General features: G+C 36.9%; 1 protein-coding gene across 1 annotated transcript; it reads left to right on the top strand.

Annotated features, from left to right (window-relative positions):
- Nucleotides 1-27,222, top strand: LOC118242984. The gene is made up of 4 exons (XM_035536489.1): nucleotides 1-333; nucleotides 13,310-13,603; nucleotides 20,334-20,428; nucleotides 27,106-27,222. Exons 1-4 carry the CDS (start codon nucleotides 183-185, stop codon nucleotides 27,220-27,222), a joined length of 657 nt encoding a protein of 218 aa, XP_035392382.1. The 5' UTR covers nucleotides 1-182.

A 27,222-nucleotide genomic window follows, 5' to 3' on the forward strand; every position in this document is an offset into this window, starting at 1 on the left:
TCGATCCACTAGAAACAGTAAAACGTGTCTCAGAGGGTGATCCTGTTACTCTCTCCTGCAAGTACAGTGTCAGTGGTAATAATTATGCTCTTCAGTGGTATCTCCAATATTCCAGATCTAGACCAGCGTTTATAGATTATATCCTCCCTAGTCAAACTGACAGAGACTCTGTTCTTCCTGGTATGTCTGTAAACCTTGATAAAAACCAAAGCCGTGTGGATCTGCTGATCTCCTTTGCTACAATATCAAACTCCGCACTGTACTACTGTGCCCTGGCGCCCACAGTAACAGGAAACCCAGCAATGCTGTACAAAAAAACCTCCCACCGTGAAGGTATGATTACATGCTCATAAATTAAAGCTCTGTAGTTGTTGGGTCATCATATAGTTGCTTAGAGAATTTCAAAGAGATGTCATAAATAACACAAAATCTAAATCATAAATTTAAAGCTTTGGTATTTGTTAGATAATTTTTCCTTACACTATTGCTGATTTCCTTGCAGATGTGATTTTATTGTAGTCACTCCATAGCTATGAATAATCAGCTATTTTGTGCTACTCTTTTCCCTGATTCTATTTACCTTTCTGTTCAGGAGAAAATATGTCTGTATGACATCATGTTCAGATATGTAGGTCTTACATTAATATAATCATGAAAATGTTTGGCAGATCTAATAAATATTTTGATAAAATATTTTAAAATATTGTTTCCTATCAACTTGCTGATGACAGAAATCTACCAATAGAGGGCAGACTTTATGTAGATTTGCACAGTTAGTGAAACTGAAGTGGGCAGTTAGAAAGAGAACCAGATTTGAAGGGTTTTAAACTTGCACAGTAAACTCCAGCAGTGTTTAAGTCATATAACATTGCAGTCCAGCCTTTGGCTGTTGCATTGCAAGTCAAACACCAAATTTACAAATTTTCTAAAATAATTCTAAACTGTCTGCTGCAGAATCAGTTTCTGTGTCGTGCTACTTTCCTAAAGACACTATTGAAAGGAAGATATGCCAAACTGCACAGAAACTGCACAATACCATAAAGCTGATGATGACATATTTTTAAACCTACTGAGTTTCCTCAATTATAACAGGACAGTTTAAATTGTACCCTTCTGTATAATGCTGACACCTTTACCAATCACTGGTTATGTAAAACTTCTAGAAGATAATGAATGTAGATGACAACCTTTTAACTATGTTTATTATGTCCTGTGATTAACCCACCAATTCCAGTGTCTAAACACCATATGACTGCATGACCACCTTTACCAAATACACTACTCTGGGGTGAAGGTAAAGGTCCAGTCACTGACTGTTGCATTTATCATGGAGACTCCAGCATGGGAGCCTCCACTCCAAGTCTTGCACTGCTGTCATGGCAACAATTGCAATCAATTACATGACACACTTTGACCTGCTCCAGGAGCAAGAGAGAGAGAGAGAGAGAGAGAGAGAGAGAGAGAAATAGAAAGAAAAACATCAAGGGCCAGTCATAGTAACTCTGGCCATATATCAATTACATGATACACTTTGACCTGCACTAGGAGCGGGAGAGAGAGAGAGAAAGAGAGCGAAAAACATCAAGGGCCAGTCATATAACATACATAAAAGGTTTTACACCATGTATATAACATATAATCCAATGCATATACATCAGAACATACAGTGTCTTTACATACCTGGACAGCACATAAGTGTCTCTGTATGCAGGCTGATAATCTTTTATTTTGGTTAGCATGAGGGGCTTATTCTTAACTCTGATCAAATGTGACTTGAGAGAAATGTATTGTTAAATATCACGTTACTATTCTCAGTTAAAGTTATTAATCATCTTGTCATAGTTTACATGAAAATATTCTCAACCAATTTATTCAATTCATACAGTATTTGAATATATAAGATTCAGTTTCAAGATATTTTTTAATTTGAATCATTACATCTTGCATGGAAACTCTACCATTTAATCCACCAAGCACCAAAGCACAATCCATTTACAGCATTTAGCTGACACTTTTATCCAAAGCAACTTGAGAAATTAAGGGTTAAGGGTCTTGCTCAGGGGCAACCTGGTTGTGCTGGGACTTGTACAAACAACCTTCCAGTTACAAATCATGAACCTTAACCACTGAGCTACTACTTATACTAAGACACTTACAACACTTTCATGGAAGCTGGTAACAGGAATATTGCTGCAGTAAAGCCTTCATTTTAGAAACTTTTCAGAAGTGTTGTACTGATATGCTCTGTCGTCCTGGTTCAGGATTAATTGGACTCATCAAAAAATACTTATTTAGTGAACGCATTGAATGTGCAGTTCATAATACATCCAAACACCACGGAATGAATGTAGAATGAATGTTTATTAAAAGTCCTTAGACGTGTGATTCTCTTGAGCTGCATTTCTCCAACCTCAATACACACACACACACACACACACACACACACACACACACACACACACACACACACACACACACACACATCTGTACATCTCTTTACATGTCAATGGATCAATCTGCGAGCATTTGATCTGTCTTTCAGTGTGACAGAAGCCAAACATGTCGGGACTTGAGAGAATCGCATTGTGATGAGCAGTGTGAGGTGGTGTAAGGGTAGAGCTCTGTACCTCAGTAGAAAACTTCACGAATCCCATTCAGCTTTGACTTTTCACTCACCATCATCATTTTGCTCTGTATCTTCTCTCATAGTGTCACTCCTTTTAGGTGAGTTTATCTTGAGTACAAGTTTGAATAAATAAGCAATTTGTCAATTTATGTTGAATATTTATTTATCTCAATGAAAATGTATGCTGAATACTGCAAATTCCAAAATATCAACAGATATTTTATTGAATTTTTAAAATATTTTCCCAGGAGATCTCAGCAGAGACAATTGATCCACTTGCACCAGAAAAGCATGTCTCAATGAGGGATGAATTTATTATTACGTGAAACAAATAATGCTCTGGACTGGTATCACCTGTATCCCAACTCTAGACAAGCGTTTATAGCTTTAATTTCTCCACTTATTTATAGTAGGGCCTTTCATCTTCCTTGATTATTGTCTGTAATTGAAAACAGCAGAAGACATTTACATCTTAAGATCTCCTCTGCTGCAGTATCAGACTCTGCACTGTACTACTGTGCCATGGAGCCCACAGTGAAAGGGAATCCAGATACAATTCACACAAAGAGAGCTTTAGCAGAATAAACTAGTGCAGGTACACAGATGAGATTTGGACGAATAGATGAAATAATGTTGACACATTGTCTTAAGAGATGGAACATAGATGTACATTTACCTCCCACTGTACCAGAAACATTTACCTTGCTGCTGTACATTTGATACATATTTACTGCTCACAGATACGAGTGCATCACAGTGAGAGCTGCTGTCCAGTTCTAATGCAGTAACATCTGTATGGAGTGTGGCACACAAACACCTTTGCCATTGTAACCTTATAACCAGACTCATGTTGTCTCTGCCATTGCCGTGAGCTCTCCCTCACTAGGAAAAACCAGACTCCATTGCCAAGCCTCTTTACTCTGCTCTCCTCACCCTCTACCCCAGCCAACCAGCTCACTCTCAGCTGGCTGGTCCCTTTAGGCAGAGGACTGGAATAGCACTTGTTGCATCCTTCCTCCAGGTGGCATCTGCTCTCATTCTCTTTGATGCCGTACTCGATTTCAAATAGTTTAACAAAACAAAGTGATAGCAAAATAATAGCAAAACTCACTCAAATGAAAATGGAAAATAAACAACATATTAAATAATAATGTATAACCTAATTTACAAGCTGCAGGGAGACTTATGGTCATTTTCTTTCTCTCTCTCTCTCTCTCTCTCTCTCTCTCTCTCTCTCTCTCTCTCTCTCTCTCTCTCCAACCCTAGTCTAGTTTAAGGATTAATACTGTAAACAAATGGTCATGTCAGCAACCATAATGCTGCTGTCAACCCTGTGGCACAAACACTAACCCTGTTCCTGCAAAATATTTAGGTTTGAGCACACAGGCACAAAATGGGATGGAAATATGGTATGCGCCCCTTCCCACTGATCACATGGTACAGCCTGCCATGTGCAGTGGGAGTTCACTGTTGATGGTTCATTTTATCGTATTTGTAACCACGCCCCCCCTTGTTAGAACACCTACACCTGGTTTGTTGTTTTATGTATGTATTTAAACCCCTGTATGTGTGTAATTTGTTGTTGGTCATTGTTTGTGTAGATGGTACAGGGTAGCTGTTCATGTTCGGTACCTGTGCCCATGTTCATGCTGCACTGGACTGTTACATGTGAGTGCTGTTAATGTTTATTGTTCATCATTTGATTATTACATTAATACATGTCTGTCTGCGTCGAGAGAGGTCTCTGCATCCTACTCCTTGCCCTGCGGCACTTGGGCCATCACAATTGGCTTGTATGAATGCAACAGGAGAGGAATTACATATTTTAAAACATAGTGGAAATAATTTAAATAATATCAGTTCTGCTTAATAGAAAGGTAAACCTTGACGGGGTTCACACAATTCTGATAACTTTGTTGATGGAAAAAGAACATTATAAAACAAATTATTTTGGACTAAAGGGAAGATAACCTGCAAGTAAGAAATGTTCTATAAATGTAATGTTTACAACATAAACAACTATAAAGTTACAAAGCCTGTTTGTGATTAAGCTTTTCTGTGATCCAGTTTAACACAGGAGCCACCAAAAAGACTTAAAGACTGCATAACAGAAATTAAACACAGATAGTGATACATAAGAATTCACTTTGAAAGTGCATAGTACACTGTATGAGTCTGTTGTTTGAGCCACTACAGAAAGCAACAAACAAATGATCTACATCATTCAAATGGCACTATGAAATCCATCATATTAAACACAGGAAACAAAGAATTAACTGGCACCTGCTGGAGTCCCCAAGAGTCTAACTCTACTTGACAAAAAATCTAAACTTTTGATCAGAAATACACTAAACAAACAAACTAAACAGACTCTACAGAGTCATGTGGATGATCTAGATAATTGGGGTTTTATTCTGGGCTTCCTGCTCTCTCATTGGTTACTAAATGGAAAAGGAGGAGCAGCTGAACTATGGTGTACAGAAAGAATGTCAATGTGAGACATTTAAGTTACTTCTAAGACAGAGGGCAAAGTGCAACACAATGTTTCTCTGTTTATTTATGCTTTTAACGGTACTTACAGGTAAGACTTTGCTTCCATTTAACATTTTGTCCTTATTTGCATGTTAACATGTTACATATGTTTACATGTTGTAAATATTATGTATTGTTAAATATTATGTTACTACCTTCAGTATGAACATGTTGGATTAATCATTAATATGAATTGAATCAGTCCATGTGACTAACTGAAGATCTTTTTCAGGTGACAGCACACAGGACAGCATCACCTCTTTATCTTCTGCAGTCAGTTTTAAAGAACACCAAACAGTTTCACTCTCCTGTAACTACAGCCTCACTCAGTCTGCCGACAGTCTGCTGTGGTATCGCCAATATTCCAATTCATGGCCTCACTTCCTTGTTTTAGTGACGGAATATGGACAAAATCAAACAGCTGATTCTGATCCTCGTCTGTCTACTCACGTTCATAAGAGTGTCAAGCGTGTGGATCTGCTGATATCCTCTGCTGCAGTATCAGACTCTGCACTGTACTACTGTGCCCTGCAGCCCACAGTGACAGGAAAACATCTTTCACTGTATGAAAACCTGTGGAGATGTGAATAAACTTTATTGTGGATGCCTGTGGAGATGTGAACAAATGTCTTGGTTTGCTTTAATGCAAGAAGAAAATTAAAGCCATTGAATGAAGAGAACTAAGGATTTTCTAAAAAAAAAGTCGTGTTAAATTTAAACATTAGACTTACAGATACCACAAATAATATATTCAGATTTTTAAAACTATTTAACTATTTTTAGTTAAGCTATTTAAAGAATAAATGCATATATCCTAATACCATGCACCAATATTTATTCACTGAGAATATGAAATTGTAAAATGTTAAATTGTAAGACACCTGTCATAAGGTGGCAGCAGTCTATAAGTATCAGCATCTCTAATGTTGCCAAAAAGTGAAGTTTTAAATCAGTACTGTACCACAATCAATCCACCATAAGCAGAATAGGAACAGGAGAACTGATTAATTCATTTATTGTTTATGCTAAAAACAATGAAAATCTATATGATGCTCACACGTCTCTTCACTGCACACATTTTGATAAAAAATAAAATGTAATGATTTTAGCTTTCTTTTCTGATGAAGAGCAACTAATGTATATTGTTATTTATATAATTTGTAACAAATGTTAATAAAGATTCTGTAGAACATAATGAAATATAAATGAAGTCTGTTGAAGAAAAGCTAGTTGTTCTAAATTGCATTTATGGTTTGGATGTAGAGCAATACTTTTGTACAAAAGCAACAAGACAATAATGTCTTTCTGGTCACTAAAAAGATTCAGTGTAAGTAAAGGCCGCTGGATTTAGCAGAGAATGATTTGATCTCCATCTTGACTCAAACTCATTTCTTTTGAATATCCAGAAACTGTGTCTGACTTTGCAGTCTACTCCTGTACTGTGAAGTCCACTGTGACACCAGTCTGTGTAACGCAGGAGGGGTGGTGAGCGAAGGATGTTATTATGCATGGTACTAAAAAGGATGCCAGAATGTGAACAACAGACAAACCGGATAGAAGACATGAATAATAATAACAGACAGACTAACCAGGGAGACAATACAGAATAGAACAGGCTAACAAAACAATAACAGGCTAATAGGGTTAGACGAGACTAAGTTTGACGAATACTCATGGAAAACACAACGTAGACTAAAAACACAGAAAGTATTACAGACAGCAGAGGGAACAGCAGAGAACTAAACAAGGAAAGCAACATGGACAGCGAGGGAAACTAAACAGGGAGCGTGGGGAGAACGAGCATAGGAATTACGGACGAGATCAAATGGGAATATACTAAATACATATGAATGAGGACAAACGGGATCTAACCAGAGACAATGACGGACAAACAAGAGATGCAGAAACAAGGTTTAAATACAATTAGGGACAAACTCGGAACAGCTGTAGAGAAAGGGGAGGAGACAGGGAACCATAGAGATAGACGAGATAGACGAGTGTCTTGGTTGCTAGGGAAACAGGGAAAGCTCAGGTCTGTGGGTCTGCACTAATGCTGTTGAGAAACATGAACCTCTGAACTTTTTACACATGTGCTTCTATTGATATATGGAAGCTTTGAGATGTTAAAAAAATTCAATACTTTTTAAATCATTACTGTATTAGAATGAAAGTTCAATAAGAACAGAGGAGAGATTAATTCATCTATTATTTATACATAAATAATTGAAAATGTATATCATGCTCACACTTCACTGCAAATATTCTTGAAGAAGAGCCACTACTGTTATATTGTTATTTTTCTAATGTGTAACAGGTTTGAATTAAATTTCTGTAGAACATAAAGAAACATACGTGATGTCTGATGAAGAAAATTTAGCCATTCAAACTACATTTATGCTTTAGACGTAGAGAAATAATTTTGAACAAAAACATGACAATGTCTTTCAGATCATGCTAAAAAGATTCAGCGTTGGTAAAAGTCAAAAAGATTTAACAGAGAAAGAGTTGATGCTCATGTTGACACCTCATCAAATTAATTTAATTCCTCATCAAGTCATTGAAGATCCAGAAACTCTGCAGTGTACTACTGTACTGTGAAGTCCACTGTGACACCAGGTTACATGAATGCTGTTCAGAAACCTGAATCTCTGAATGTCTATATGTGTGACATATTTATCTGATGATATATTTGGAAGCTCCAAAATGTTAAAGAAATTCAGTACTTTCTACAATTTTATAATGGTCTGTCCAAATTTGTTGAATTAGGAGAATGTGCTTGATCAACACAAGAGGGCAATAGTGAATTGAGAATTACAGGAGGGCAGCTGACTATTGGTTCAGAGGTCGGGCTCCTAAGAAACAGTGCAAATCAAGACAATGTTTTCAGAGCAAAAACACTGAGCTAATTTTCATATTCTTAGCAATAGAATACTGCACTAAAAGCAGTACATGTTAGTACAATTTTCTTTCTGGTAAGAGAGTTGAACACTGGAGTGAATGGTTAGAAAAGTGACAAATTGCATTACTGTAGTCATCCTTTTGCTGCAGTTAACACTTCTTATTTTTTTTCAGTCTGCAGGGGATGTGACTCTATTGAACAATCTGAGGAATTATTGACTGACAGTGAAGGAGATGCAGCAGTTTTAAAGTGCAAGTACAACACTGAAGATCAAGCACCATGTGTCATATCGTCTGATTCCTCATCTCACTACAACACCCAGCAGGCAGTTTATCACCCAACCCAGCACTCCACCAATCCTGAACTTCACATCAGATCATCATCACCTGATTATTGACTTCACCTGTGTACTTGGTTATTTAAGCTTGTCTCTCAAATTTGCATTTTGCGAAGTATTGCCACTAGTTCTAACCGTGCATACTGAGCGGTGTTTCCTTGTTTGTCATTACAGTAGTTTCACCAGACAAATGAAGAAAAACAGCCCATCACAGGTTTACATGATATGGGTCCTGCTATGTCTCTTATGTTGGATACTGTGTTGCCTTTTTCATCTCAGTCATACTGTGGTAGTGGCATGTTATTGCAAGGTCTTGAACTAGGAGTACTCCGGCTTCCACTGCATAACATTTATCTTAGAATTTACAGAGTCACATGCGTGGTTAAAGTAGCTATTAGTTCAGCTTTGCTCGTGAATGGGGTGTCCTGTATATTAGGAGATGACAACAGCAACAGCGCTACTCTATTCAAGACGGTGTATCAATGAGAACCTGGTCTTTGTCTACTGTAAGTGAAGGGTGGGAGGCTGTCCACCAAATAGTCGTCCTGACGCCATTTAGGTTCTTATTTTTATATTTGGCTCATGAGCAGCTATCTTCAGGACATCTAGGGGTTAGGGAAACTGTACAGCACATTTTGAAACATTTCTTTTGGCCTTCTGTAAATAGCAATGTAATTCATTACTGTCATTCTTGTCACACTTATTAAATGGTTGGAATACCTAACCAAGTGAGGCCTTCTGCTCCACTTTGCCCCATACCAGTTGTCAGTGAGCCTTTCGAGACATTGTTAGTAGATTGTGTTGGTCCCTTGCCCAAGACCCACTCCGGAAATAGTGATCTCCTTATGCTAATGTGTGCTGCTAGCAGGTTGCCTGAGGCCATTCCCCTGCATTCCCTTAAATCTAAGGCTATAGTAAAAGCATTAAATAAGTTCTGCAAAACATGTGGTTTACCTAAATGCATACAGACAGATTAACATTCAAATTTTATGTCGACCCTGTTTGCACAAGTAGTTAGCAAATTGAGGATTCAGCATCGGGTGTCTAGCACCAACCATCCAGAGTCCCAAGGAGCCCTAGAAAGGTTCCACCAGACCTTCAAGAATATGTTAAAAACATACTGCCATGATTTTGATAAAGATTGGGATGAGGGAGTACTCTTGTTGTTTTCCATTCAGGATACAGTGCAGGAATCTACCAGCTTTAGTCCAAACACCCTGCTTTTTGGTCGATCAGTGTGAGGTCCCCTTAAGATACTGTACGAACAGTGGCTGTCTGTTTCTCCTTCGGTTTTGAATTCACCTGCGAGTGACTTTGTTGATAAACTTCGAAAGAGGTTGTGCGCCATTCGTGATTTGGCTAGCAAAAACCTATGTTCAGCCCAAGCAGATATGAAATCTCGGTTCATTCTTTTGAAATAGGCGATCGTGTGCTGGCCCTTTTTCCCATTTCAGATTCTCTTAATACACAATCTTCTGGCCCGTATGTTGTGAAATCAAAGATATTGCCCACTAATTATTATTAGCTACCCCAGTCCATCGACATAAATCACATCTATGTTATAGAAACCTGTTAAAGCCATACGTAAAAGTCATATGTAAAAGTCATATGTAAATAGATCAATTCCTATCTTTATTTTCTGATGTCCGAATTCGCATCTTGCAACATGATATCCCCTTAGTGTTCCTCAAGCCAATGGCAAACGCAAATCAGCATTTGATGCGCTGAGCTTTAAATTAAAACCCTGGATAAAACACAGTGCATAACAAGGGCATTGACAATGTGGTGGCTGATGCTCTGTCACGGCGGGGGGGGTGTTACGCGCTGTATTCGTTTGGTGCGTGTGTTCCAGGCTCACTGCCAGGATTTCCCCCTGTTTAAGACTCTGCCCCATTCCTCACCAGGTTTTCAAGCAAACTGCTTCTGCTACTTAATGGCCCCTCCGAGAAGAGGAAAGGAGGAAGAGAAGAGAGAAGGGAGACAGTTTTTTAATGGTTTAGCGTTTGCTGGTTGGCTTGTTGTTTGGCTTCTTGTGTAATTTTGTATGACCTCGTGTATGACCTTGTTTTCCCCATTTTTGGACTTTGTTCTTTGGCATCGTCCTCCTGCTTCGGTAGCTATTGTAAATATACATATAGAGATTGTATAAAGAGTGTAAATATTGTCTATTTGGTACTTTGGTGTTGGACACTGGTGGTAGGGAGTGACTGCGATTTTTGTTAGGTGTGGGTTTTGCCTCTGTTTGTGTCAGGAATTTAGAAAGGTCTGTTGTATGTTTCTTTTGTTTGTTAGTATTATTTAGTGTTTATTTTTCTTTCATTAGTGTGGGTTTTGTTTATTGTTTTGGCCTGGGTCACTTCTGAAGAAATTGCACGAGTAAGATTGTTTGTGAATAATATCTTTTGTAAAATACACCAAAAAGGAGACTTCCATTTGTGCTTCTGTTTTGTTGCTATTTGCTTTTCACAACTTAAATTCTGCTAGTTGTTCACATTTCTTTTTCCTTGTTACGATCTCACAGCCTAGATGGGGTCATAACACCTTATTCAATTTAACTTTCTTTTCAGGAGAAAATATGTCTGTATGATATCATGTTCAGATATGTAGCTCTTACATTAATATTATCATGAAAAAATGATTGGCAAATCTAATACACATTTTGATGCATCAACAAAATATTGTTTCCTATCAACTTGCTGATGACCGAAATCTGCCAGTAGAGGGGAGACTTTATGTAGATTTGCACTGGTCCTGAAACTGAAGTGGACAGCTAGAAAGAGAACCAGATTTGAAGGGTTTTAAACTTGCATAGAAACTCTGGCCATATGGAAATCTCATGACATACTTTTGACCTGTTCCAGGAGCAAGAGAGAGTGAGAGAGAGAGAGAGAGAGAGAGAGAGAGAGAGAGAGAGAGAGAGAGAGAGAGATAAATAGATAGAAAAACATCAAGGGCCTGTCATATAACATACATAAAAGGTTTTAGAATTTTTATATAACATATAATCCAATGCATATAAATCAGAACATACAGTGTCTTTACATACCCTGATAGTTAAACTGTCTCTGCATACAGACTGATCATCTTATATTTTGGTTAGTATGAGGGGCATATTCTTAATTCTGATCAAATGTTACTTGAGAGAAATATATTGTTAAATAATGTTACTACTCTCAGTTAAAACTCAACAATCTCAACAAAATCTTATTGAAAAACAGAAGTTATTAATCATTGTTATATTTTACATGAAAATATTCTCAACCATTTTGTTCAATTCAATACAGTGTTTGTGAATATTTAGGATTCAGTTTCAAGATATATTTCACTTTTATAGCTTAATTGTTAAATCCTCCATGGACGCTCTCCCATTTAAAGACCAAGCACGCTGCACTGAAGTACAATGAAGCACTAGACAAGAGGGTTTTATGGAAGCTGGTAGCAGGAATATCCAAGTCATACACAGTCATACACAGTATAACTCGCAGTGAAATGGTTGCCGCAGTAAAGACTTCATTTTGGAAACCTTTCCACCAGTCTTGTCATGATGCACCCTGTTGTCCTGGTGTCTTTGTTCAGGATTAATTGGACTCATCACAATATACTTATTCAGTGAAAGCACTAAATGTGTTTCACTTGTATAGTGAAAGCAATGAATCCAGTTCTTAATACATTCAAACACCACAAAATGAATGTAAAATAAAGCGTGTTTGTTCATTAAGAACTTTATTTCTACAACCTCAACACACATGTGCATGCAAACACACACAGACACGCACGCACACACACACACACACACACACACACACACACACTACAGGTGGAGTCTTTACATGTCTACTTAACAGAACACACACCCGACTTTTTTGATCTGAGGAAAAAACAATGATGTACTTTTGAGTTTTTTATATTTGAAACTGATGTTTGTTTCAACATAGTTTAGAATGTATTGTGAGTTTCAGATTTCTGTGTTTCTAGTACAAACTGCTGTTTTTTGCAATTGACAAGTAAGTAACAAATTTTAACAAATATTTATAATTATCAGTATATGTAAATATTAGCAAAATATTTCTAATTGTTCTTGTGACAGACATGTATTCATGTCAGTTCAAAGAGTCGTGAACATGCTGAGATCAGTTCATTCAGTAGTAGGTGTATGACTTGCTGTACACAGTAGTGTTCATGTATTCAGAAGATGAAGAAAATGTGTAGATAAAGTAAAAGAAAACTTTACAGGTATGTGACATGTAAGAGATGCACTAATGATGCACCATTGATAACTTGAAGAATGACTTTTATCATAGCTGTGAATTCTTTAAATAATATCTAGTGGTTTGCCATTTTTTAAATTATTAGATGCTGTCCCTGTGTCTTTGAACTAGTAAAAAGTAAAAATTATCCCTCACACACAATTCTTCTCTGTTAAATCAGCATTTGATTCAATGGTCAAGTGCAGGTGTAAAGCAGTTTATATGAATGTTTTGAATGCACAATGATGTAAGGTGAGGCTTAATCAGGCTAGTTGTAGTTATTTGTACCTGGGCATTTGATTAAAACAGAAAGTAGCCTATGCTCAATCTACACATCATACCCATTTTGGTGAATTTATGGTGAGGGATATTTGAAGATTCTGTATACTTCCTGGTTTAGTGTAAAATAACTCATGATGGACACGCCCAATATTTGTAAATCACACTCCAATGTTGATGCCAAGCACAAGTGTAATGCCATTAAAATGATCCTCATTAAAACAACAGCTGATACCCACTGCTGATTCAGTTTGAACAAATTCACAATGGAGACACAAATCCTCTTGGTTTACATTATGGTATCAGGTACTGCCTATTAATTTGAACAATTTGTTTGAGAACCACAGATTCAAAATTCAATTAAATATGTTTATTGCATTTTCTTACAGGTGTTTTTTGTGCTGATCAAATTGGACCAAACCAGGATCAGGATACTGAGGTTTTTCATGAAGAGGGACAATCAGTTACACTGGAATGTTCATATGATTCAACTAATCAATATATTGATCTTTACTGGTACAGACAGCATCCTAACAAAGCACCACAGTATTTATTGTATAAACCTGCTCGATCAAGTCTGAGTACTGGGCACATATCAGACCGACGTTTTTCATCAACTAACTCTGACACATCCACTCAGCTCACTATTAGTGGACTAACTCTGGCAGACACAGCTCTCTACTATTGTGCTCTTCACACCCAGTGATATAAAGTCTCTGAGAGGCTTTACAAAAACTGATACAATTCATGTTTGCTTTGAACTTGACGAGCATCTAAACCACAGTGGTGTTACTGAATGTATTAAACACCTGGGGAAAAAAAAGGGTTCTGGTGGTTAAACAAGATAAAAAAATGTTCAAACAGACATGTTTTTATATGAGTCACTTCTTAGAAGAAATAAAATTCTGTCAGTGAAGTTGCCAGCAGAAGACAACAGTGGAAGCATAACATTGTTCACTAAGGAAAGAAATATTGTAAATAAAGTTAGACTATTAATACTGTTAAAACAGAATTAGTATATATTGTTAAATGGACAGCTTATAAGGGGGATCTATTGCTAGGAATGGACTATAGTATACAAATTGGTTATGTTAGAAATTCATTGGTAGAAATAATACAGCAGGAGAAGCATAGTACTGTTCATTTAAGGAAAAGCAGAAATATTCTAAATAAACCTAGACTATATGTAAGAGAGTGAATTTATTTTAGATTGCTAAACATACAGTCACCCAATACAAGGTGTAGGGTGAGTGTTAAACTTCATTAGAAACAACCACCCTACACCCACACTGGCCACTTGTAATTATATGTGATGCTGTGCTCAGTTTACAAGCCACTACTCTCAGTAGATGTAGCACTGACATGGTAGTGTTACTGTGTGTTGCACTGTTGAAAATGAGTGTAGTTCCTAACATGCAATCAATCACATCAATCAATCAAAATATATTTATGTAGTGTTTTTCACAACAGGAGTTTTCACAAATCAGCTTCACAAATATCTGTGTCCAAGACTGCAGTACACAAGCCAAAGGCTGCTGTGGCAGGAAAAACTCCTTAAGAGTGTGAGGAGGAAATCTGGAGAGGGATCAAGACTCAACAGGAAAGCCCATCCTTCTCTGGATGATACTGGACACACAAAAAAAGAACAAAATGAGCAAGAAGAAACCCAGAAAATCAACAGCAAAGTACATCAGAAAAACCAAAAGCAGAAAAGCAGAGGAAATTGTTATTTGTGTGTCAGAAAGGATTATGGCAGTATTCTAAAACCACATAACATAAAAATTGTATTGCTAACATGTGAAACTGTCATGCAGCCCGTCAGAACCTCCATGAACTACATGCTCCAGAATCCTCCAGGGAGATGATCATCCCCAGAATATTAGTGCCTGCACCTGTTGCCCATTTATGTAGCCTATTTATACACTTCATACTCCTTTTCTCTTTGTTAAGTCTTGTCAAGTAGCTCCTAGTGCATATTGAGCATTATTTTCCTAACTTCTGTGTTTTGACAATTGCTTGTGTCTTCTTCTATCTTGGATATTCCTATTTGTCCATGTTGCATTATCCATGCCTGCTCCTCGGCCATGGATTGGATTTGTCCTTTTGGATTTGTTTGCCTGGACTGTGCTGATAATAAACTGGTTTGTTATCAACAATCTGCAAGCATCTGATCTGTCTTTCAGTGTGACAGAAACAAAACATGTCAGGGCTTGATAGAATCTCATTGTGATGAGCAGTATGAGGTGCTGTAAGGGTGGAGCTCTGAGCCTCAGTAGAAAACTTCATGAATCCCATTCAGCTTTGGCTTTCACTCACTTCACATCTCCATCATCATGCTGCTCTTTGCATTTTCTCTCCTAGTCACAATTTTAGGTGAGTTTATCTTTATGTCAAAAGCCATTTCCCATAATTTATAACAAATCAAAAATTCATCTGGCAATCTTTTTATTCTTATACAAGTACAAATGTCTGTCTTTTTTTAGGCAAGATCTCAACACAGAAAATTTATCCACTTGAGACAGTAAAGCATGTGTCAGAGGGCGATTCTGTTAATCTCTCCTGTAATTACAGTGGGAGCATTGATGTTCTACAGTGGTATCGCCAGTATCCAACTTCTAGACCAGACTTTATAGTTTTCATCTACCAACATGAAACTAAAAAAGAGTCTGATCTTCCTGGTGTTTCTGTAAGGGTTGATAAAGACCAAAGCCGTGTGGATCTGCTGATCTCCTCTGCTGCAGTATCAGACTCTGCACTGTACTACTGTGCCCTTCAGCCCACAGTGACAGGAAACCCAGCTACACTGTACAAAAACCTCCAACTACACAGATAAGTTTAAATAGGTATCATATATTTAAATATGTATCTGAAAAGTGATGACTGAAATGTTTTATAGTCACTGTAATGTGTCATAATGTGATTTGTTCTAATAAAACATGTCAGTGTGATTTAGAGAAACATGAAAACCAAACAAAAGGAAAAAAAAAAGGGACTTTTTTTTTAAAATTGGGACATTAATGACATTTTTAAGATAATCTAAATAAAAAATTGTGAAAATATCAGAGTCAGTAACATTGTTGGTAGGGTGTTGAATTGGCAATGGTGTTAAAATGTTTTTAAAATTTTGACTCTTTTGTGTCACTATATTACACAAAACCATTTAACATTGCTTTTAGGACAATGTATTTTTATGATATCATGGGTAGACGTGCACTATTCATTTTAACATAATGACAGTAGTCTGTTCACCTGCAACACTCTGAAGCATCAACACAAAATATTATTCCCCTTCATCACACTGTGATGACAGCAGTCTCCCAGAGGAGGGCAGACTTTACACAGAATAATTTTCTACACTGTAACACACTGGCTAAAAACACTAGTGTCAATAAGGTAGGACACTACTCAAAATCAAGAAACTTGAGAAAAATAATTTTTACACTTGGCTCAAACCAATGAAATCATTTCAATTTAAATAGATAATTTTAACCCTATATACAGTATATGTATCCACATTCAGTGTTATGGTGTCTAATTAATTTACAGTAGAGTAATATCAGAATCATTAATCTTTACCTGTTCAAGAGTTAAAGAGTATCCACACATCAGAGCCCCCACTACCAGGAGACCCAGAGTATCCACACATCATGTACAGGCACAAGGCAGAATTTATGTTCTGGGCTCAGACTCTCCACCTGCAGGGTTCATGGCCACCATGATTCCTTCCATGATTAGACACACAAGTTTGTCTGATAAAAGTAAAAACAATATACCATGCTCAAAAAGCATGCTTTTATTAAGAAACACCCTCCCGAAAAACTGCAAGTTGTTTTTATGGTTATAGTATATCATAGCACATAAACATAGCAGACATACAGTCCTCCTATTTCTTTTTCAGGAATATATTTCTCTTCTCAGTGCCTAAGCTGTAATACTACCTGTTATCAGAGCTACAAAGCTAATGTGCTGTTCTCAGAGCTGTGGTTTAATTTATCATTCTTCTTCCAAGAATTCCACTAACAAACTCTGAGTGACTGCAAAGCTGTTCCATTATGAAGCCTAATGGTTTAACATACATGTTTTATCAGTATTAACAGTCATGCAGACTAGGAATAAGAATAATCTTCCCAGTGTATCAGTGCTGTGTATCTACATTTATTCTGTGACCTATAGTGACCAGAGTGGATAGAAACCAGGGGATCTGGATACTGTGCTGGTGAGGCAAAAAGGCTCCTCTGATAAAAGGAAAAAAATATATACCATGATCAAAACATGTTTATCTACTCAGACTCCCTCCAGACAAACTGCAAATGCTGAGTTTGGCATGGTCATAGTGGGTCATAGTACATAAATACATACTAAATAAATGATAAACTAACAATCTCATGTAAGCCTACTTTAAATGAAAATGGCTACATATTGAGTGCAGAATTCATTCAAACACTATTGAATGGATGTAAAACACATCAGGTTTTTGGTTAATATGAATTTGAAGACTAACATTAAAAACAAAATTTAATTAAAAATAAAGCACAAATATAAAAATAGATAAGGTGCATAAACACAAATATGACTTTGTGAGTGTCACCCTTAAAATGGAATATTCATTATTGTTTCATGCTTTACAAGAATATAATCTTATACTAATGATTCAGTCAGATGTTTTGTTATCACTAGAGGTGTTTTGTCATGGTACGACGCCCCCTGCAAAACTCTCCGTCTGTAGGTGTGTGTGTGTGTCTGTTGTCACGCCCTCTCGTGTCATTCACCTGATACTTGTTGTATGTAACTGTCATATGTATATAAGTCTCAGGTATTATTGTTGATTTGTCGGTGTTTGGAAGATAGCAAGTGTGCTAAGTGTTACCTGTTAAATAAACATCTGTTTCATTGTGCCTCCTCCCCGTATCCTTGTACATTTCCAAATGTGACATATTTGATACTGTTGCGTTGTATAGCCCCAACCTTAATATACCTACACACATCCACACACACACACACACACACACACATACGCACACACACATCTCCATAACAGTATACAATTTTCTCCTCGATTTCTTTCTTCTGGAGCCCAATAAATGTTTATTCCATTAACAACTAATTGGTACTAAACACTCTATTATACACAAATTAGCAAATTAAATGATTAATAATATTTTAGAATTAAAGAGTCTATGAACAGACAAAACATCATGCTATTTGTCATTAAAACAGGTTTTGCATTAGTTTGATCTTTGGATAATGTGTCATTTACATAAATGTAGAAATGTCAGCTATGAAAATTGAATTTCTATCTCATTATTGTTTTAATGTTTGTCAGAACGCCCAGTGGAGCTGTTCTCCAGGACAGGAAGTTCCTGTTGTAGTTTTCATAACTGCACTCAGAGCAGAGAGACTCACAGTAGCACATATCAACATTAGAGCAATAACAGCTTAAACAGACTACTGATTCAGTTTGATCATATTCACAATGGAAAGATTCTTCCTAATTAATTACATTATGGTATCAGGTACTGGCTATGAATTTGGTTGAACTTTTTATAGAGATCGACAGTTTCTAAAATATTTTAATTGGCTGTTTTTGTTTTTTTTCTCACATTGTTCTTACAGGTGTGTTTTGCGCTGATCAAATTGGTCCAAAACAGGATCAGGATACTGAGGTTTTTCGCAAAGAGGGACAACCTGTTACTCTGGAATGTTCATATGATTCAACTAATCAACATGTTGCTCTTTACTGGTACAGACAGTATCCTAACAAAGCACCACAGTATTTACTGTATAAAGGTGCTCGATTAGCTAGTAATAATCAACGCACATCAGACCCACGTTTTTCATCAGTTACCTCTGAAAGATCCACTCAGCTCACTATTAGTGGACTAACTCTGGCAGACACAGCTCTCTACTATTGTGCTTTACGCACCCAGTGATATAAAGTCTCTGAGAGCCTTTACAAAAACTGATACACATATTTGCTTTGGACCTGAAGAGCATCTAAACCACAGTGGTGTCACTGAATGTATTAACAGCTGGAAAAAAGGCTTCTTGTGGTTGGGGGGTTAAGATAAAAAGACCTTTGAACAGACACATTTTTGTATGACATACTTATTACTTTAAAAACGTCAAATCAAGTGAAGTCATTGACAGCAAAACACTGTTCACTTAAAAAAATAGAAAAACAAAATAATAAAAATAAACAGACTGTTTATTTAACATCATAAAAAAAATTGAACAGACCTTTTTCAAAGGGTCACATATTACTTTAAATAAGCAAAACACGATCAGTATTGACACAGAAGTTAAAGCAGTAACTTTAAAAGTAGTAAATTGTAAAGTCTATTTTGAAATAAATGATAGGGGTCCTGCACTACAACACACTGTCTGACTAGGGATTAACTTATGTGATGTCTCAAGGTGTTTAGCCATTCTGCTGCTTGGCCTTGTCAATGACATAAATGCTTTCAGATTTAATTTAATTAAAATGTGCTCAAGATCAACTTCCCAAAAGAGATTAAAGTGCCTGGACGATGCATGAATTCAAAAATAACCAAAAATGCAACAAATGTACCAAAATGCAACATCCCTCATATGTGTTTTGACTCTGCACTACCAGTCCAGTCCACGTCTATAGAGAGTCCTGACACTCTTAAGTCATTACGGCAGGCATACAATTGAAGTGAACTTTAGCTAGCTAGCAGCATCGTGAATGCATTTTGTTGTTGTTTTGCTTGGAATTAACTCTTGAAATGAACTCAATTGCAATTGTTTTCCCACATTTGGAATCAAAACTGAAGAGCACTATAATGCTCTAGAACAGCCTTCAAGACACTGCAAGTCACTGCAATAACTTCAGTCACATTGCAAGGTCAGGGTTCATATTAATAGGTGGAGTTAAGAAAAACAGTCAGTCTCTGTGGTTAATGCCATTTCAAAGAGTTCAAATAGACTTTCTCTTGTGCATGTAATAATCAAACATGAACTAATTTGAAAAGCATTTCATACTAAACTTCCGTTGTGCAGCTTCCAAATAGAAACATACTAAAGCTCTTCCTTTTGGTCTACAGACATATAGAGGGAATGAAAAGGATTTTCTGAGCTGTCATTTATGATGTTAAAGGAGGGGTTTAGCATTGTACAGCCCAAGTGAAGCAGGAATCCGTCTGACACATGCTCTCTCACAAGCTCCTGGAACTGCATTTATTTACCAATATGCATGCACCTGACAACATGCTGGTGTTTATATTGATATTATTGTCATCAATTGAAGGTAAGTTGTAACCTGGTCATTAGTAAAACACATAAATTGAGCACATTTGAACAATTTAAATACTTTTGTAACATTTTGTAAGACTTTTGTGTAAAGCACAGGGTTAGACATACATCACTAATTTATAATACTATTTTCTCTGGCAGGTTACCATGGCTCAGATGAAATCACCCCATACGGTGCTGTAGTGACTGCCAACGTGGGTGACAATGTTATACTGTCTTGTAATTACAGCAGTTATGTGAGTAGTCTTCACTGGTATCGGCAGTATTTGAGGTTACCTCCTCAGTTCCTTATATTGGAATATTCAGGGTCCATATCAGAGGCAAACCCTCCAGTTCCAGGAATATCTGTCACACACAGAAAAGAATCTACCAGTGTGCATCTGAACATCTCTTCCGCTGCAGTATCAGACTCTGCACTGTACTACTGTGCCATGCAGCCCACAGTGACAGGAAGCTTAAGTTTGTTGTACAAAAAGCAATCCATTTTGTATAAGATTTTTTTCAAATTAGCTACCATTCTTAAACTTGCAAAGATGTTGCAGAAACATTGGTTTTCTTTTTTGAATTAACATTATGCATTACAAATGTTTATGTTGCCTATATATTTTATGTTGCAAATAAACAAATTGTACATCAGTAGCACATAAATTATGCACAATGCGCACAATGTACTCCTCGCACATCTGAATGAGTAACGTTAGTAACAGTAAGATAAATATTACCCATTTTACAAGGTGAATCCAGCTAATGTCACAAATCTCAGAAAGCTCAAATAACAGATGTCATAATACAGTACACCAACAGGGGTGATATTTCAACAACTATCACAGCTCTGTCAATGCTGTTCCAATGTCAACACAGGAAAGAAAAAAAACTAAAGAAGATAACGACATAAAAATAAGACCAGAACACTGGATTAAAATAAAATTAATTAATTAAAACTGTATTAAAACAACAATCTGCAATGCTACAATAAAGGACAGCAGACAAGGTTTAATCTAAATTTAATCTGGAAAAATATCTACATTTGGGGAACATCGTGTTGTGTGTAGCATGAAAACTAAATACTGCTTCAATGCATTTCATTTAGCGCTAGAGAATAAAGCCAAAGGCATATGAAAGCAGGGCTGGCTGGGCAGGTATGCACATGTAACAAGGCTGGTGTTGTGCACAGAATGAATTTTGAGGTGTACAAAAGATCTTCTTAAACCAAAGACCAACATCATTGGTCTTTGGCCTCATCATTACTCCTGTCACACGTAGCCACGCGCATCACTCAAAAGTTTTAATCACAATTATAATCCAGCGATCTAGAGAGAATAGGAGCTCTGATGCAGGAGGTCCTACAGTGTTTTAAACATAATTGAATTGTTCTCTCCTAAAAACGCTTTCAGTTGCTGTAATATCTGTAAGTACAGTGTAGTTGGTCACCTTTCCTGTGGGGAATGAGGTGCAGTCACATCATACTGTACCAATAACAGCCCTCAGGCAAGATTCCTCATGTGACATTTGCCTACCTATGTATCATGGTTGAAATTATAAATCCCTCAGATTAAGAGTGTCTGCCAAATGTAAAATGATATGATGTCAGTTATCAATTATGTCGAAGATACATACCCATAATTTAATTTTGGAGTAACTGTGGTACAGAGACAACATTATTGAAAATTATCAAATGATCTTTTATATTATCCTCTGATCAAGGTTACGTTTCTTTCCTCCTTCTGGTTGATCTGACTGCAGCCTTTTTTGGGGTCAGAGGAAAAGCCCTTTCTTAGTTCAGCTCCTAAGTAATTGCTGAGTACAGTCACTTTGTAATTGTAAATGGTTTGTCTAGACAAAAGTAAAATATGGCATCCTTCAAGATTTTGTATTTGGAAATTTACTCTCCACACTATACTTGCTATCTCTGAGTAGTGTTATTTGTAAACAGGAATAACTTTTCTATTCTCTGTCAAGTTATCCTGTCTGTTCTGATGCTGATGCCAGCTTGGGGGGTGGGGTTCTGTCATGGTCAGTCCCTCCCATCTTCTGTGTTTTCCCTGTCTTGTGTATTTTAGTTCCATGCCATAGTTTTGTTTTCTCTGCTCCTCAATTGATTTTCCACACCTGTCCCTCGTTTCTAATCTTGTTAAAAGCTTTTTATATCGTTACATTCTAACATTCTAACAGAATACTTGTTAGCATGAAGTTGACAAAGGCAATACTAATAGTGTAAGACTGATTAAGAAACAGGAGGTCTTTCACACTTTTGTCATTTGAACCTGATTTCATAACGCAGAATATGCAGTCACAAAGTAATTACAGAAATCAGAGCAGGAGTGCTCTCAGTATGGAATCATTATTACCAAAGCATCTATGGAAATGTTTTACCCTTTTTCTATAAATTGCTAGCATGTGAATGTGCTTTACTCATCATCTGATCATATATTTATAAACAAGCTTGATTGACTAAAATGAAAGTACAGAGCCCTTCCCATACACACACACACACACACACACACACACACACACACACACACACACACACACACACACACACACCTGCAGGGAAGAACTGTGCTCCTGCGCACAGATCAGCTAAGAATTGATGAACTGATGAACTCTGGGCAGTGGGTGTTTTCATGGTTTGTTTACATGTAATAAATAACAAAGTTATGAGTTCTCTCCTTAAGTAGATCACGAGTTTCATGAGGGGAAAAAGGACGACAATTCAGTACATTCAAAAAAAAAAAACTGGAATATTATAAATATGGGATCCTTCAGGGAGTTTTCTCCCTTTCTACTTCTAGTAGGCAAGTTTACACCTGTAGGAGGAGACTGGTGTACATGTGTGAAAAGCACCATCCCCATCTCTCATTATGTCTACGCTATCACCACCATGATGGTGCGCTGCTCTCTGGTTCTGTTTATCACAATCCTTAGTATGTCTAGCTAAATCAATCGCTATTTTCCTGTTTTAAAAATGCATGCATGCATGCATGCATGCATCTGTATGTATTAGACTTTACAATAATGTGTCTGAATATGTCAGAAATAATTTAGACTTGTGATTTGTGATTAATGAACTTTTAAAGGCATTTTCTAAATGTTTTTATAGGTGACTGTTCCTCTCAGTCAGTAACACCACTGAACAACAAAATGCACGTTCATGCACTTGAAGGTGAACCAGTTATTCTCTCCTACAAGTATGATAGCAACATACAAAATCTTCAATGGTATCATCAGAATTCTGGATCCAGACCAGAATACTTGTTGATGATCTTTCCATCAGAGAACAGTACTGTGTCACATGGAACCACACGATTACCACGAGTGGATGCTGAAGTGAAGATAAAAGACAAAACAGTGAATCTTCTGATCTCCCTTGCTGCAGTATCAGACTCTGCACTGTACTACTGTGCCCTGGTGCCCACAGTGACAGAAAACCCAGCTCCACTTTACAAAAAGTTCCTACTTCAGACATAAGCTTAAATAAGTATGATACTGTCACAAATAGCCACCTTCATGTCCCTGATGTCACGGTTTCCCTGTCTTCCTGCACTCCCTGGTTCCATGGCTTAGTTTCGTTTTCTCCGCCCCCGTCTGTTCCTCTACTTCACTTCTTGTTTTAGTTTTCGCTGTTCCCATGTTCACCTGTATCTGTTTAGTGTCTGATTGTCTTGCTTATTTAAGCCCTGTGTTTCTGTCTTCTAGTTTGTTGGTTATTGTGGTAAGTTATGTCTCCCTGTCAGGGTTGCCTTATGCCCATTTTACTGTTGTAGTCGTCTTCGTCGTCATTGCGTTTCTGTGTATTCCAACCGTGTGTTATATTATCCTTCGTGTCGTGTTTCCTCCATTTAATAAACTGCTTCCTGCAATTGCGTTCTACTTCTGCCTGTTCCTGTTGGAAGCGTTACAGATACATTACTACAGAAACAAGCCTAAACATGCAATTTTTGGAACATATTTTGAAAAGCAGCCTTGAATATCATAAAGGCACTAAATAAATAAAACATGATGATTATGATGATGATGATAATAAGATGAATGTATTTGTAATTTATAAAATGAGATGTGAGAAACAATGCAACTTTAATGTTTCACTATATATAACATGTATTTAAACAGTTTTAAGGAGAAATTAAATATTAATTAATTAATTACTTAGCATTGATAGAACTGTCATGATATGAGATTTAATCAAAGTGTACATCACATATACAAAATCAACCAAAAACTGCAGAATCTCTAGAAGATCATGAGAAGAATCAGATTGATCAGAATGTACAAATACACACCCTGGTTCTCCAGTGAGTTCTGGAAACCAGATACAACCAAAGAAGAGAGATGCAGGAGTGGTGACCTCAGTGCATACAAAAAGACCAACTATACACTCAATAAGCCAGTGAGGACTGAAACATAAATACAGAAAACACAGGAACAGCAGGCATGTGTCCTGTACTTAGTGATTGTTTAATCTACTGTATAAATATATGTATAGGTTATTAATAACATGTTCAGTTTACAGCATGTACTGGCATGTTGTCTGTATTTAACATATTTGCACTGTCTGCTGCAATTTTGTATCAAATGTCATATGAACAATTTTCATTCAGTACTCAATTCAGCACATCTCTGGTAAGACAGACTGACAAATTTGACTTGACTTTGATTTTAAGAGAATTTAAGAGTATTCAATAGCATTTTAGCACATATGTAGAACTTCTATATGTTTATATGATTTTCTAATTACCAATTTAGTATTCAATTGGCTGTGGTGGAAATAGTTGATACTATTATAACTGTTCAGTGGTGTGTGAAGATAATGATACAAAGCAATCTTTATCAATGTTTGCTCGTGATACAGAGTAATTCTGTAAATCCCCAGAAGAGGGCAAAGTTCATCTAAAATCTTGAAACTGCAGGTGATGTGACACTGGGGTGTTCTAAGAGAAGCTGAAGAAAAGAAGAAACTGTATCAGAAACTAAGTCTGTAGTTCAGTCATGGCATGTCTTAGTGGTCACTGGCTTCTGTTTCTAATTTTAGGTAAGCTGCACATGATTACTGGACATTCTGCATTAGATCAACATATAACATTGAGTAAACTGGGGAAGGTTTCAAATAATAAAGAAGGGTTTACACTTACTAAACCAAACTAGCCCTAAAATACAGCCCTCCTGTCTTTGAATCTCTTCAGCAGGTTATAGTTCTGGAGAGGGAATAGGACCAGTGTCTTCTACTGTAAATGTCCTGTAAGGAAATCCTGTTACCCTCTCCTGCCTGTACAATGGATCCACATCAATGGATTCTCTGCTGTGGTACCGTCAGTACTCCATATCCAGTCCACAGTTTGTTTACCTGGTTGGTGAAGCTAAATTTGAACAAAAAGCTGAACCCCTAGTACCAGGAGTGTCTGCAGTAGTAAATGAAAAGAAAAATCGTGTGGATCTGCTGATCTCCTCTGCTGCAGTATCAGACTGTGTTCTGCATTACTGTGCCCTGTAGCTCACAGTGACAGGAAACTAACGTAATCTGTGCAAAAACCTCTGGATGAGTTAAACAACAGTCTCAACAAAATTTTAACAAGAAAAGTTGTCATATATTGTGTCATACGTTACATGAAAATATTCTTATATAACCAATTTGTTCAATTAATTCAGTGTTTGAATATTTAAGATTCAGTTTAATAAATGTTTCACTTTTACTGGTTTTAATTATTACATTCTTCACGGAAAGTTCACCATTTAACCAACAGGCACTCCGCACTGAAGCAACAGACACTTAACATTGTTTTAAGAAGCAGGAATATTGCTGCAGTAAAGGCATCATGTTGAACACTTTTCCATCAGTCCTGTCCTGACTAATCGGAACACAACGGAATAAATTAAAATAAAGCATGTTTGTTTGTTACAAGCCATTGGATGTGTGTGATTCTGTAGAGCTGTTTTTGTCAAACACACACACACACACACGTTACTGGCTGCAGCTGTGCATTATCATCTGACAGTTGAAACATATAACATCTTAAAAATATTGTCCATTGTTCTTCAGAATTATTTTAATGAATAACACTGTCATTTTTAAACAGCTTCCAAATCTTTGCCAAAGTTGTATAATGTATATTATTACAGTACCATGTGCTCCATTCATTTAAAAAGCTGAGAGTAAATTTAATCAAATACTTCTATATAAATATTTGTGGATAAATTGGCAAAAACTCTCATGCACACATTCCAAAATCTTGTAGAAATCCTTCCCAGAAGAGTGGATGCTGTTACTGGTGAAAAGCAGGGACAAACTCCTTATTAATATGTATAGATTTAGAATGGGATGTCATAAAAGTGGCTGTAGTTGTAACATGTAGGCGTCCCAATACATTTGTCCATATAGTGTATATAAAAACACAAACACAAACACAAACACACACACACACAGGAAAGTAGTGACAGGGACAAACACACACATAGAAGGTAAGTATGCAAATTTGAGGCTCAAGAGCCAATAAGACGCTCTTTGTGTTACAAAATACTACTCTACTTCAAAGCATATTGTGACTACAGGACATTATATCCTTACATGAGTAGATTTCCTCAGTCATTACAATTTCCACTGCAGAGAGCCTCATAAAAACACAAAGTAGAAAAACAGGAGGGTCTTTATTCATCATGGAGAGAGCACTCCTCATCCTCACCTTAGTATCAGGTATGTGAAGGTTCAAGAGGAAATACTCATAAACACAATCATATAATCCATTGAAGGAAAATTGTTAGAACTGTAAAATATGATCTTTTAAATTTCATTTACAGGTATATTTTGTGAAGACCAAATTGGACCAAAAGAAGAAATCTTGAATATTGTAGAGGAAGAGTCTGTAACATTCAGCTGTACATATGAATCAAGCAGTGAATATGTTTATCTTTACTGGTACAGAGAACATCCTCACCAAGCACCTCAGTTTTTAGTGTGGAAAGGTGCTCGGTCACGGAGTGGATCTGGATCTTCCCCACATGCTCGGTTCCAGTCAACAACTTCCAGAACCTCCACTGA

The sequence above is a fragment of the Electrophorus electricus genome, chromosome 18 (assembly GCF_013358815.1).
Source record: "Electrophorus electricus isolate fEleEle1 chromosome 18, fEleEle1.pri, whole genome shotgun sequence".
Classification (NCBI taxonomy): domain Eukaryota; kingdom Metazoa; phylum Chordata; class Actinopteri; order Gymnotiformes; family Gymnotidae; genus Electrophorus; species Electrophorus electricus.

What these genes read in the sequence shown, in the direction of transcription:
- LOC118242984 (XM_035536489.1), top strand. Translation starts at nt 183, where the DNA reads ATGTCTGTAAACCTTGATAAAAACCAAAGCCGTGTGGATCTGCTGATC. An exon ending in AAAAACCTCCCACCGTGAAG is followed by an intron (nt 334 to 13,309) that starts GTATGATTACAT and finishes ATTTTCTTACAG; the next exon opens with GTGTTTTTTGTGCTGATCAA. An exon ending in GGCAGACACAGCTCTCTACT is followed by an intron (nt 13,604 to 20,333) that starts ATTGTGCTCTTC and finishes TTTCTCTGGCAG; the next exon opens with GTTACCATGGCTCAGATGAA.